The sequence below is a fragment of the Centroberyx affinis genome, unplaced genomic scaffold, assembly GCF_046629955.1.
Source record: "Centroberyx affinis isolate AG114_WGS23_722 - 3 ecotype Tasmania unplaced genomic scaffold, CSIRO-AGI_Caff_v1 ptg004539l_1, whole genome shotgun sequence".
Lineage (NCBI taxonomy): Eukaryota > Metazoa > Chordata > Actinopteri > Beryciformes > Berycidae > Centroberyx > Centroberyx affinis.
Window position 1 is genome coordinate 33573 of NW_027282175.1, and position 15276 is coordinate 48848.

At 42.0% G+C, this 15276-nt stretch overlaps 1 protein-coding gene across 1 annotated transcript; it reads left to right on the forward strand.

The window, feature by feature from the left end:
* The first annotated feature begins 705 nt into the window (after positions 1–705).
* Positions 706–11166, forward strand: LOC139665346 (translocating chain-associated membrane protein 1-like 1). The gene is made up of 11 exons (XM_071544339.1): positions 706–1045; positions 2181–2241; positions 2381–2499; positions 3657–3773; positions 3871–3929; positions 4553–4637; positions 5661–5731; positions 6704–6808; positions 7001–7144; positions 7306–7466; positions 7739–11166. Exons 1-11 carry the CDS (start codon positions 926–928, stop codon positions 7810–7812), a joined length of 1116 nt encoding a protein of 371 aa, XP_071400440.1. The 5' UTR covers positions 706–925; the 3' UTR covers positions 7813–11166.
* Positions 11167–15276: the final 4110 nt, after the last annotated feature.

Below are 15276 nucleotides of genomic sequence, written 5' to 3' on the forward strand. Positions count from 1 at the left end.
TTTCATTTGTGGTTGACATTCCTTGTTTTGTATGCTGTAAAACTCAAAAGTCAGATGTGTCATTCATGCTCATGTGTGCTATGTGTAAAAGCTCATCATGAGGCCAAGGTATACAGGAACCTTCTATCATGGCGTTTGACGGAATCAGATGAGTTTGAACGTATAAACACAGTCATTCTTTTAATCTTTCAAGTTGCAGTTATGTAGTGCATGTACATGAAGTTGCATGAAGATATGACGTTTAGGGGGCGTGTTTTTTGAGGGAAAATGGTGTGAAGCATGGAAGTCTTGTCAACCCTTGATGATTAAAGTGATGCATTTTATTATTATATTATTGTTTGCCAGTCTATGTAACTTTTCACTAATTAATAACATTTATCGTAAATTAGTTATTATTATTGTAAACATTTGTCTTCTTTATTCTGCCACCAAAACACAAAGTGGCTTTTTGTTGACACTTGATTTCTAAAATAATAACAACAGCCACAAAAAAAAACAATACTTTTGTTTCAGGGTCCATTTAATGTCACTTGAATGTGCGACAAGTCGTATTTGCAATCTCGGAATCAGGAGTTTACGAGGAGCACTTGAAGGCAGCACGGGCCCTGGGTTCTCCTCCTACGTCAATGACAATGGGCGGTTCATGAATGGGGTTTTGGAGTGGGAGGGCACGTCATCTGACTTACCAGGCAGGAAAAAAGTGGGTGTTGTTGTGGTGTTTAGTGCGATGCATCTTCATGACTGTTTTTAAACAGACGAGCAGCGGTTCACTGTGTTTACTGACTGCAGTGGAGCGGACAGCCAAGGAGAACAACATCATCAGCTGAGACGTGCCAGGCAGCGCTGCGGGGAAAGCTAACCAGCCCGACTCGGTGACGCTGACGGCAGCCCGGAGCCAGAGGAGGGAGAGCCGTGTCGGTCAACCATGGGTTTCCGCAAGAAGAACAAGAGCCCGCCGGTGCTGAGCCACGAGTTTGTGATCCAGAACCACGCCGATATGGTTTCGTGTCTGGCCATGATCATTCTCCTCGGCCTGATGTTCGAGGTACGGTGTGATTGCGGAGCCACAGCCATGCCAGCTGCCCAGAAACAGTGCAGGAGCTGTGCTTAGCTAGGTGATGTTAGCTGCAGCTAACTAGCTGACATGACAGCAGCTCTCCAGGGGCAGGGCGCTAGCGTCTCCTTCCCTTCTCATGTGTCTCAGTGATTGCCAAAGAAGATGGTGAGGAGGCCCACTAGCACAGCTAACAAGTCTTTTTGGCCAGGCAGCCAGTGCATTGCCTCAATAGGGAATCAATGCATGCATGTGCCCATTGGCCAGCGACATGGCCAGGCTTGTATGTTTGCATGCTTACCATTTGCTTTGCTTCGGCTGAGCAACTACACCTTATCTGGCTAGTTGCAAGGCACGTCTAAATGAAACAAGATAGCTATCCTCCTTACTCTCCAGTCCCCACCCAAATCCAGCAGGCACATGGCCCAGTCTGCAAATGCAAAAAAAAAAATGTCAGTCACCAGATCCCCATTTGATAACGATTTAGTCCTAAGGAAACCTCATGAGAGAAGATCTTTTTGTCAGATGTGACTTGGTGCAGAATAAGAAATGTCTAAGCTGTAGGTGGTGTGAAAACAAGAGTGGGGAGAGTGAAACCTATGATGAAAACTGTCACCCTTATACATAGTCTCAGCGTGGTAATGGTAGTGAAATATAACTACACCTCATTTTGCTGGGGACCCTATGGATCCCCTGCAGGTCCCTGGACCAAACCATTGCATTCAGGCTCTGACACACCAGTCCTCACATATGGGTATGTGACGATGATACACTTTCACACATTTTGATAGCAGATTTGATATTGCAAGAGAAAAGTGAAAGCATGGCAGCGGCCATCAGGGTGTTCTGTTTATCTGAGTACTTACCTACATACCTACACCTCTATAGAAAAGCTATCCTCCATGATAGAAAGTTAGGTTCACTAATTAGAGCTGTTCATTTATGGGCAGAGAATCTCCAGCAGGCTTCTACGTACAGTTAATTCAATGCTCGTTTATTAAGACCAAGGCTTGGCTTGCTTTGTATGCAATCTCTCATTTTGGTCGTGTAAGGCATGTAACCCGGTGATTGCATTTTCCATGAGTTACAATCAGTCTGTTGATCCCCTTTCTTCCTTTTCTTACAGGTGACAGCAAAGTTTGCCATCATGTTCATCACCGTCCAGTACAACGTAACACAAGTTCTTGGTGAGCTGAAGTTCATAGATCCAAGATTCATTCATTTCAGTATTTTTTACTTGATACCTGAATAAATCCTCATCACTTCAGTGGCCTTGTTTTTCTTGAGCTATCGTTTATGCAACTTTGTTTTTCTTTTTTTTTTCAGATGAGAAGGTTGAGCCAGTGAACCTTTACCAGTATGGGCCTAAAGATGTGGCCACAGTGTTTTTCTACCTGCTCATCGCTGTCATACTCCACGCCTTGATACAGGAATATATTCTCGACGTGAGTATATTGACATCCAAGCTCAGTAGCTACCACACTGGCTCAACGTGTTTTCAGTTTACAGCAGGCTTGTTTATTTGGTTCTGATAATCTTTTTATTTACATTTTTAAACAGGGTGGTGTTAGACTCCTGTGGTTATTGCTGTAATGTGTGTAGGGAGAGGATATGAAAATGAGTGCTGGGCTATTTGAATATAGCTTGCTAGAGAGTAATTATGTCAGTGGGAGTGAGTGTGTATGAGGGAAAGAAAGAGACAGCGCTGGACAATCTCTCCATCTCCATCTTCTCAGTTCTTACATAGATAGATTTTCAAAAGAATTCAAGCATATTATAATAGCTGATGCAACCTGTGCGCTGTCTACACGCATCTTTGTTTAGCTTTTTTATTTCTGTGCCAGTCCATGACTGACATTTAGAGAGACATTTGTAAGTAATTGGAGGCAATCCTTCCACCTGCACGCACACTAAAAGAAAATGAGACACTACCAACATTTCTTACCATATCTTTTAAGTGTGATGGAGTTGGAGAATAGAATTTCACTAACAGACAGAAAATAACTTTTTGGTCCAAAAGTAAAAGTTTCATTTAGTCTACATACCAAGTGTGTGCAAGGATGTATTTTTTTTTTTTTTCAATCTTCTTTCCAAGTTGAGGTCAAAAGGAAAGTAAGACTGCACTCATGGCATTTGTGCAAGTGGAATCAAGTGGAAAACTTGCACAGTGATTTACACTCGTTACAATTTACTTTTGAGCTGTGAGAGTCTTAAACAGCAGGATTATCCTCATCTTTTTTTTCGTCATAAATGAAATAGTTATATTTCATCCACATAAACCTTTCTTGTTTTCAAAATGAAATAACAGCTATTGAATAAAGTAACACATAATTTTATAAAAGTATTTCTTACATTAAAAAGTGAAATACTTCACTGAATACTATTCAAGTTAAATGCTGTCAAAAATAGTGATAGGTGTGAGGAGGGAATCACCTGTTTTTTGGAAGTATGAATAAATGTGAGCTTTTTTTTCAAAATGGACATATAGCATAATGACACCCTTTATTTGCCATATTTATGCAAGAAATAAAAGTCACATGTCACCTGTATCGACGTGTATATTATCATGTTAACCTAGTATCATATTCTGTTTTAATTTCAGAAAATGAACCGGAGGTTGCACCTGTCGAAAACCAAACACAGCAAGTTCAATGAGTCTGGACAGCTTGCGGCCTTCTACTTATTCTCCTTCATCTGGGGCTGCAGCATCCTGACGGCGGTAAGAGAGCCAAGTGGCCGCAGCCAGGAGCCAAACCGCATGCTGTGCCAGCCTGCACTGGGCTCCCACTTATGCAGTGTCTCTTTTTCTTTGGTAGGAGGAATTCGCAACAAATCCTACTTTCCTATGGGAGGGTTACCCACACACACACATGGTGTAAGTAAATATTTATACACTCCTTTACATCATCAGCTCAGATTATTCCACTTTGATCATTCATTCCAGGGGGAAAAAATGCTTCTTTCCAGTTTTAAAATTTAAGAATGTCAGACAAGAATGCTCTTCATTACAATGTGTTCCTGCTTGGGAGATCCAAGCATTGTAAAGCACTTAAAAACATCCACAATGATTCTGTGCTTCAACGGTTTCAGGACAGTCGGTGGTGTGGAAATGGCTTTATTTCCCATGTTTTTGGCAGCTTTAATAATTCACAATGCAGTATGTGTTTTTTTCACTCTATTTGGCTTCATCTTATCAGGATTTAGTCCAAGTTTAATGTCAGGGATCAGTGAGAAGCGGTATGAAGCCAAACTGATGCTTTTTTGTATTCCAAATTAGGCTTTGCTACTCTAGGGCTTTGTGGAAGATACTTCCCCTCACATTTTCTCACTGTTGTAATATAATGTCAGTGTATTCAGTGTATTTTAAGTAACAACTTTACAACAGTACAGATGCATACAACAACATCGATTGTATATTGATATGATTTAACTTCTGTCCATATGGTGAAATGACACCCAGGCTTGTCTCTTACCCTGTGTAACCTGTCCTCTGTCCAGTTTTCAGGTCAAGTTCTTCTACATTTGCCAAATTGCCTATTGGCTCCATGCACTTCCTGAGCTGTACTTTCAAAAAGTACGAAAGGTAAGGATCATTTAAAAATGTTGTACTTGAAAGAAACACGAAAACATGAAATATGATACACTTTAATCTTTCAGATTTTGTGTGTTACTGTATTTTAGCAGGACAGCGACACATTGTTTGAATATTGGTTCTGTAACGCTTTTACTTGGCACAGTGTCTCAAGTGAAAGAGAAACTGTCCACTTTAATATGGGTTTTTATAGCCTCATCAGCCACATACACCCTTATCAGATGAAGTGGTAAAGAAAAGTCTGTAACCTATGAGGAGTGCTGTTCACATCTTATTTTGTTGATGTTCTTCCAACCACTGCTAATCCCTCTCGGCATTTCAATGCATCTCTGTCAGGAATCGGTTGAGGGCTTTGACTAAATGACATGTCTGCACATGTGTATGGAGCACATAGTGGCTAAAGTACTGCAGTTGACCAAGGAGTACTTCAAATCATCCTGCCTCTGGTACAAAACAAGATAGGCAAGAATGACATTTTTATTAGCTTATAAATTTCTCCATAGAATTCAATAGTGAAATTAGTAGGGATAAAATGTTCATCCATGCCCATCTTGATGCTCCATAGCGAGAGAATAGCTGATTTAAGGCTTGGTGGATAACTCATGTGTTTGCTAACTTGTAGTAATTTCCCTGATGATGCACATATATTGTCTCAGAGCCAAGTGTAGGTCACAGCTTAATTCTCATATGTGTATGAGCATATTTCTGTTTCAAAGCTGGGAAGAGTACCTGAAAATAACTGATGCTGAGTCTTGGTATTTTTTTTGTGTTGCAGACTTGCATAATTGCACATTAAGAGTGTTTGACTATATAATAAATATAATTACTTTAATGACTACATACTCAGTCATTTCACATCCAAAGTAGTAAGTGCTCAGAGCCTAAATATAAAAAAAAATGCGCTGCTGTCCAAATACCTTTCCAGCAAACTGTGTGTGATAATTGAAGGTTCTGCTACAGGCCATCTGCTGTTAGTAACTAACACAAGCTCTCTTCCACTTGTGTGTTTCGCAGGAGGACATTCCCCGCCAGCTCTATTACATTTGCCTTTATGTTGTCCACATCACTGGTGCCTACGTCTTAAAGTGAGTCAAATAATGCTTCTGTCTGAGTATATCTTCAGTAGATAGAATAGGTTTTTGTGCAAGAGAAGCATATTCTCCTGCATATTTACCCTGATAATGACCAAGCAAGTTTCAAACCAGTCCTGGGTAAAATAATGTTACTTTTTATGGTTTATTTTAGCCTTCCAGATAGGCGGAGATTATCACCTAAGACAGTATGTTGTCAGGAGCACCGGAAAGTGCAGTCAATCGCGGGAAAGTATACGAAAGTCAATCTAGCATACATTTCTGTGATTGACAACTTGGACATCTTGCCTGACACTATCTGAATCTGCAGTAACTCCACCTGTCAGCCTCTCTAAGCAGAATAAAACAAATGCTAACAATTATTTGAAACAGTCATTCTGAGCCAGGTCTGCTTCACTTGTTTTCCAAATGTGCCAGAATGATGTGTGGTTACAGCTATCTACTTATGCGGTGTCTCAGAGTGTATGGAGTGATTGACGTGAGGGGCTGGGAATAGATCCTTGCCTGTCAACCTCTTTGACGATCCTTTATTGTCCTTACACGACCCCATAAAGATCACCTTTTAAACTCTAACTCAGGGCAATTGACATGCGTCCCAGCACTAAATTGAAACCATGCAGTATCAACTTCTGACCTCCTCTTTCACCCCATTGTTTTTGTTTTTTTATTTAATCTCTTCTCCTCTGCTCATCTCCTTTCCTTCAGAACTGAAAGAAGGGTTCAGAAGTGTAGTAGAAAGTAATGTGAGGAGTTGATGTGAACGTTGTTTTTATGCTCCATGGGCATGTTGGATAGCCTCTAAGAAGCGTCTCTGTAAATCGCGCGTTGGGTTGTTTTTAGCGTTCAGTGACACCTCCTGCTCTCATTTATCAGTGTAGTTGACTTCCTCTTTCCTCGCTTGTGTCCCGCGTTGACCTGGACTAATTCTGTGTTGTGTCACCCACTCTCTGTCTCCTGTGTGTTCAGCCTGCACCGACTGGGCCTGGTGTTGCTCGTCCCTCACTACCTGGTGGAGCTCCTGTTCCACGCCTCGCGCCTCTTCTACTTCAGCGACGAGAACAAGCAGAAGGGGTATCTGACAGCAGCCTACGTTTTCACCCATCTATGCACGTGTCGATCCATACAAGCAGGGCGCCATTCTTTCACTTGGCATTTATGATACCAGTGGATGGTTTTATTTTACCTTCCCGGTCTGACCGCACTGACGGGATGTCTCTCTGATGTTGTCACGGTAACCATCACTGTGTCTTTCTCCCTTTGCAGTTTTACTCTGTGGGCGTTACTTTTTGTCATCGCCCGCCTCCTCACCCTCACACTCTCCGTTCTGACTTTTGGATTTGGGCTGCCCCGTACGGAAAACCAGGGGTTTTCACTGGCGGAAGGCAACTTCAATGTGCTCACCATCAGGCAAGTCTAGACGGCAGTTTAACAAGACCGGCCCCCTTTGTCTCCTAGCCTTCTAATTTAAACATTAAGATGACAAAGTGACCAAAGTACTGTGTTCCTGTTCACAAAAGTTAAGTTTTCCCAGTACAGTTTCTTTAAAATGTGTCCTCCTCACCCCTTAGGATGACTTGTCTGGCAGCTATCTGCCTGACGCAGGCTTGGATGATGTGGAAATTCATTAACTTCCAGTTGAAAAAGTGGAGGGAGCACAGCCAGAACCAGGCTTCCAAGAAGAAGGCAGTCAGCCCAAAGAGCAAGCCTCACAAGAGGGAGCCTGCAAGGGGTGAGTGAGCCAGGGCTTCATCCTCTGGTTGGTCTTCCACTTTGGCACAGTGCTTTCTTTAAAAAATGTCCAGTTTTCACTTCACGCACTTGCTATTTGCTTGTTACACTTTCTAATTGCTACACTGTTTGTTTACTACTTTCATGCATCAACCAGCCGATCCTTTTGTAATACTGCTGAAAGCACAATTTGAGCATCCAGATTTAAAATCTGCATGCTAAAATCTCCTCTTTTTTTCATCAAGGATGTTTTATATTCACTTTTCTTGTCAGGAGGTGCTGCCAATGGCGTTGTGAAGTCTGAGGATAAAACGTCACCACGGGCAAGAAAAGCCAAAGCTTCATAAAGATGGAGGAAGTGGAAAAACTGAGTGAGGGAGTTCTGTCAATGTGACATTCTATCTTTTCACAACTTCAAATCCTATCTACTGCTCCCCAAAACAACCATTTAAGCGCACTAAGAAACCTTACATAACTGTCCCTTTGGGGTTGAAGCTCCTGTTTAAAAAGTTCTGTGTTACTGTCTGTTAGAAATGTTTATTATTCATTTGGGTTCTCTGCAGATGGGACACTGGCAGGGCAGAGTTGGTTTTGATGCTTTAACAGGATAGATTTAGTTCTTCAAAGTGTCCTTTTGTGTAAAATAATGATCACTCGTCGGGTACTTTAAACTGAGTTGCTCTTCTGCGATGTGACATTGACTCAATTTACATCACAGTACCTTAAGATGCAAGTGTGATATTGTAACTACAGTGATTACAGAATTTTGACTTCAGGGCAACTTAATGTAAAGTGTTAGTGTACAGACTATCTGTACTGGCTGTTTGGCCTTATTCAGCCAAACCTGCTAAACTGGCCACTGGCTCACGTCCAAAAATATAGCCTTTCTTGCTCTGCAAGACAGCACTTTGATATTCTGCTGTTGTCAGGAAAACTTTGTGAAAAGATACTAAATTAATAGCTCTAGAAGAATACTTGTGCTATTTAGGTATTTGGCATAGCTGTCACCAAGTAACTGAAGCCGGGTGCGCTTAACCCCTTGATCATTTACTGCCATTATTTGACTTGCCTCTGCCTATGAAATCCATCACGTTGCAGGATTGAGGCACTTTTATATTTTAGTTTGTGTTTATCACTAGCCTAGCAATCAGCTTCACCCTAATACAGGGGATCATCCAGGTTAGGAGACTTACCAAGAGGAAGCTGTACTGTAACCTGTGATGCTGTACTGTATGCATACAGTAAAATCTTTATAATGGCATGATGGGAAATTTGAGCAAGAAATTGTCTGAATGAGGCTGCACTTCAGTCTTGTATATGGTAATGTCAATGCATGATGGTTTAAAGCTAAAGGCTTTATGGCTACTTTCTACCTGTGCTATTGAGTTTGCGTCTCTCTCACACACACTCGCACACAAACACACACACAAGCGTTCAGTGGCCTTTTTACAACTGCTGCAAGAGGTTTGAGTTATTTATTTTTGTCATATACTACAGATATCTATTATTTTATATGCTTTGAAAAGCTATAACCAGCAAAGACAGAGGTACATAGCAACTGCTTTCAGTTAATCCAAACAGTACAATCTTCCTTCAAGTGTCCTTATAATGTCAGTGGTCCACGTCACTCGTTCGGCTTTCGTTCCGTTCCGTTTGCCTTCTCTGTTTTGCCTTTTTATTCCTGGGTATCAGGGGACAAGCTACTCACCACTTACACTATAAGTTACATCCCATGCTGAAATGGGAGATGTGTTTGTGAGGGGGAGTGTGTGTGTGTGTATGCCTGTGCACTCGTGTGTATACGGTCTGTTTGTATTATTTTGCCTACTGTGTATGTTTATGGAATTAACCGGGTCTGGATGATGATGATGACGATGATTATTATTGCTTGTCTCGTAAAACACTATTGCCTGTGTGCAGAGCATGAAATGTGACAATCTGTTTATTGACTCCCGCCCTGTTTGTTGTGTTTCACAATCACATCCTGTCCTTTTGTTTCACTTTGTTTGGGTGGGTCTCAGTTCCCAACATGCTTCTGTGTGTAAAACACTGAGTTGTGGATAGGCATATGTTCTATAGGTTATCGGTTACTAAATGCTTATGTGTTCAGTGTCTCCGCCCCTCATGGCCCTTTATCCTGTGTGAGAGAGATTCTGTGATTTCTGTTTGCCAAATGTGGCATGTTTTGGCCTTCCTGCTTCACCTTTCCAGTGATCCTGACATTGCTATGGCCCTAATCTGTTTTCTGTCACGGGCCCAGTCCCGCTCTATTACTAAACCACTGTGCATGTAAAGCCCTATATACTGGAAAGACCGTACCACCTGTCTGCAGACAGTTGGAGCTCAGAGGAAAGTCTTTTCCTGTTAGTTCTAGAGCTGGGAGTAGATGAAGATGCCATTCATTTTTGCTCCCTTTACCACTCCTTATTGGGAGTCCGGTGGTCTTTTAAAGCCCTATGTCTGTGTATGGCAGTGTCATAGGAGGGAAGGAGGAGCAGAGGATTTATGTACCAGCCTGTTACTGAACTGTCTCAGTTGTAAAAGAAAAAAAAATCTATGACCTAACCCTACACTGTACTAAAATATGTGTCAGATTTTTAAGCTATTTTTATAGAGGGAAAACTGTTGAAATTCACTGTTGTTCAGTACACATGTGTGAATATTTGTTTTGCATCCATATTGATATGAGTTGTTTTTTATATAAGAATGAAGCTTGCTGAACTGTTAGTGTGGGTACACATTGTTGTATGAGTGTAAAAAAAAAATGACTTAGCCTAATGATTTATTTAACTTCATGGCCTTACTAGAGCAAAGTGAACTCAATTGTATGACAATGCTCAGTTAACACTATGCTGCAGGTGTATACTGCAGCTATCACATAATACATGATAGTAAAACACACCAGTATAATAACGCTAGTCATCCACACATCTGTTTAATCACATGATCAGATGAGCAAATGTTGTGTACAGTGTTGAATTTGTTCCAGGGTGAGTCCTGCAGGCCGGTTTCAGCGGCTTCGATCGTCTACTCGCCCACTTTTAGGTGAAAGGCTGGACTCGGCGCCTACAAACTGCATTTTATAGCCGAGGAAAGCCGGAGTGAAACCCTCTGTGAGCTTCCCTCGCTCATCAGGTGTCATGCGACGGTCAGTGGATGATCCGGTTCTGAAACGTGAGCCACAGTGCAGTTCATGGCCCCTCGCTGTGAGATACAGTAGCCTGTATAATCCCACAGGAATGCACTTTCTGAATAATATGCATTATGTCAGAGCACCGTAACACTTCTCACCTTGGGTTGTTTCTGCATTGATACGGCTCTAATTATCAATTGGGACTTGTTCAATAAAAATGTGTGCATTTTGTTTTTTTGATACAAAATAACAAGACTGCAATGAATTAACTGTATCGACAACCTCTAGGTGGCAACAATCATTAATGCATTTGACCATGAGATCAGTTGGAAAAGACCTGCACAGCAGGTACACAGATGTTACTATCGTATTCGGATATTTCATTCTGCATTGTCCTTGATTTGTTTTTATTTTGCTGCTTGTTTATAGATGTTGCGATATATTCCTTTTCAAAGATGTTGTCTCTGAAATGCTCTGATGGTATATATTTATGCAAATTCTTGTGAGTTCTGTTCTTTTTTCTTTGTCACTATTTTTTTATTTCATGTTTGAATAAAGCTTTTGTTCATTATTCAAACTTATTAAACTCATAACGTATTTTTTACATACTGCCTGCAGGTTGAGTAGTTGAATTGTCTCCATGGAAACTCCATGGGGAAACGCACAAAAACATTGCAATTTGAAAGTGCACAGTAAATTGTGAGAGCTCTCCTAGATAATTATCCACCTCTGAGGAGAACCAGCGAGGAAAATGTCAGTCATACAGCAGGGTTGCTCTCAAAACACTCACAAAACATTGATTTTGACGTTTCTCTTTCTAGCCTCCTGCACAAGACTCATTACTCCCTTCCTCCTATTTCACTACATGGCTATATTTGATGGCATACGCAAAGTCAGGCGTTTTTCATGCCCACTTTCACCCACATGAGGATGGTGTCAGGAGACAAAAGAGACATAAGGAAATAAGTGGTGGCCAAGTCCTACTTCTTGACTAATTACCACCAGGGGGCAATGATGAGCTTTTCGCCTGAGGGACAGAAGCAGTCTGCAGGGGCATAGCTGCATACAGACCTGCATTAATAAATCACTAGTCAGAGCGAGAAAGACAGAAACATTGTCTTATCACACAGTAAGCTGCTCAACACTCATAAAGCAGGGTTTAGAGTGCAGTCAACCAACAAACTGTATCAATTGTTGGGCTGCAATTGGATCTCTGTATTTCTCTGAAAGTGAGAGCGAGCTTCAGATAGGAGACACATGTAACTCAGCCACACCGCTGTACAGTTTGACTGGTAGGGCAGTGTAGACATGACATCTGCATTCATGGATGGTGAGGAATGAGCGCCACATAGAAAAGAGACACCTGCAGCTCACTGCTAATGTGTCCTGTTGTTTTAGAGTAATGGCTTTTCTCTGGGCAATCAGACAGCATGATGGATCAGTGGGAACCAGAGAGGCAGGCTGGAGCTCTGCAGGGTCAGCACAAGGACAGGAGTTCACACACACACTCTCCATCACACACACACACACACACAGTGATGGCTATATACCTAACCCAAACATACGTGACCTGAACCCTGTGAGTGTGTGTGTGTTTCAAAAGCAAACTTAACTTGCAAAAAGAATCCAAGACCGGCTAAGGCGAGGGAAAAATCACTCTCCCGCTCTTTTTTTCTTTAATTCCTCCCCTTCATCCAATGAGGATAAATCTCTCGCTGAATCGTCAGTATTATGTGTAATTTCCATATAAATTAGCTTCATTAAAAGGGGAGTACTTTCTTATTTAACGAAGCTCATTTGAAATTCTGTATTTAATAAGACATGTAATCCCGGACTTGCAGACTAATAGCCAACAATTAGCAGGACTGTAGCGTGTGTTCGTCTTTGTGCACCGGTGCACGTTTGTGTGTGTGTGTGTGTGTGTGTGTAATCTCTTGGAAGTATTGTCATCCTTCAGTGTTATTTTCATTGATTGCCTCAAATGAGCAAATTGGGCAGCAGCTGCTCTCCCAGCCAGGTTTACTTGCAGTGATCCATAAAGCACCAAGGAGATCTGAAAAGACGCTCATGACCTCAAGGCTATTTGTGAGCGAACAGACATGAGGGGAGTGTGTGAGGTGAGCAATAGAGCAGGTGTAGACCGATGAAGGACAGAGTGTAGAAGGGGTAGAAACATCTGGAGGGATCAGAGGCACGGGAATGGAAACCAGACGGGAGAACAGAAAAAATGGTGAGGGAAGTGAGAGAAAGAGAGACAGACACACAGATAAAGAGACAGAGAGGAATAGAAGAACCCTCATGATGATGGAGGAGAGAGAGAGAGAGACTGTGTGTGTGTGTGTGTGTGTGTGTGTGTGTGGTGTACAGAGGTGAGCAGAGCCCTGTCAGTGTCCATCAGAGCCAGCAAATGCAAATTAGGGTAGAGACCAGAACGGAGGAAGAGATAGGAAAAGCTGTTTGGAAATAAAGAAGCTGTGGACAACAGTGAAATACATTTATCTTTATATAACTAGATGACTAGAGGAGAGGAAAAAGAGAGAGAGACACAGGAAAGAGAGATATAGAGAGAGCGAGAAGGAGAAAGAGAGGTGGCAGCATCACTCCTCATTATATTGCTTTTGTCTACCTCATTGACACCCAACTATAGCGTGTGCATGTATATGCATGTATATCTGTGTGTGTCTGTCGGTGGGTGGGAGTGTGTCTGTTTTTTTAAAACCTTTATTTACCCAGGCAAGTCAATTAAGAACAAATAAGAAATTAATAATAACAAATTCGAATTGGGGGAAGGGGAAAAAAAGAACTAAATTATTAGTATTATCATTATTGTTATTGTTATTGTTATTAATAAAAACAGGGACACAAGATAAGGAGCTTAGCTCTGTGTCTGTCTGTGTATTTTCTTAACATTGCTACATACAGTATGGATGCTCAGTGTGTTTCAGGGTTAACAAATATAACAGGCAGCGCTCTTGTGCTACTGTGCTCAGTCCTTGTTGCCCATAGCTGTTTGCAGGACCTTCCCAAACTGTGCGGCATGTGGCAGCGGGAGGGAAGAGGGCAGCTGAAGACCTCAGCCATACTGTCAGCATGGATATGCCTGGAATCAATTATGCCTCTGTGCAACATTCACATTGCAAAACACAGAAATCAACAGAAATATAGAGGGAATATGGATATGATTTATGCATTTCTTCCAGACTGTGCGGAATGCTTTGTGTATGTGCATGTGTGTGTCTGTGTGTATGTGTGTGTCTGTGTGTGTGTGTATATGTGTGTGTATATGTATGCAGCTGGGCCCCAACAAGCTGTGCATCTGGCACATGAATCTTTACACACCTATATGTGTACATGTATGTGCATGCATACACACACACACACACACACACACACACACACACACACACACACACACACACACATATGGGGTGAGGGGGGGGTTACAGCCAGCAGCTGGGACAGCTGACAGCACTAGTGAGGTCACGTGTGTTCATACAGTCTAGTCTCACTCTTTCATTGCCTTAACTGTCTCTGTAATACTCAGCTTGTACACTTCCACACTTCCACCCCTCTCACCTCTTACTACACCTTTGTGGGTTTTGTTTTTCTAGACAGCAACTTCACCCTCCCTTGAGGCTTTCAAGCCAATGACTCTACAACTAGCCCCATTTTTGCTTTATCTCTCCTATCATGTTATATTGATTTTGAATTGGGTGATGCTGAGGTAGGTTGCACAAACAGCACAGGAGGCAGAGAGTGATAGTTAACCTGGGACTGGGAGGACAATAAGGTGGATTTATGAAAAACTTATTATTTTCCATAGCGCCGCTTCAATCTCATTGTCACTGTCTTTTCAAGTCCCCAGTGTTATTTTCTCTTTTCTCCTATCTGTCTCTCTGTGCTGTCCCATTTTGTTTATTTCTTACCTCTGTCTACTCTCCCTCTCTTTTGAATACAGTTTGATACACCTTACATGAGCCACTCCATTCAGCTCCTACATAGTCCAGGTCACCTCTTATCTACCTATCTCTCCATGTTTATTACTAATCCTACTGGACCCGGTGCATAAAGATGGCGGCTTCCTGGCAATCTGTCTTCCACAATTCAATGTGTGCCCAATATTATCTTCACCTATCTCTGTCCAAATTGGAAAGAGACGGTGGGCACTAGCAATGTGGGATGAGTATTACAAAAAAATCATGACATTAAACCTGGAGGCAACCATATTTATTCACCTGGTTCATTACTGACTCTCTCTCTCTCTCTCTCTCTCCCTCTTCCTCTCTCACACACACAGTATATACACAGTCTGTTAGTGTAACAGCATTTTCTGCATGTGAGCTGCCCCCTTCCTTTTCCTCTCTCCATTTACACCCATGTGCCTCACACGTGTATGTGTGAATGTGCGTGTATGTGTATGTGTATGTGTGTGTGTGTGTGTGTGTGTGTGCGCGCGTGCTGGTAGCTGCTCCACTACTCTCCTGAAGCCTCCTCCCTACCTGTTTGGAATGTTAAACAGCTTCCCTGTTCCTCTCACCCTCCCAACTGTTTCCGCAGTCCCCTAAATTTGACGGAGCTTCTGTCTCAACAATATACAGTGTGCTGGAAAACAAAGCATGCTCTTCTTCTGCCCACACTCAATAACCATTTAGAAGGATTGACCTTCTAGTGTAACAAC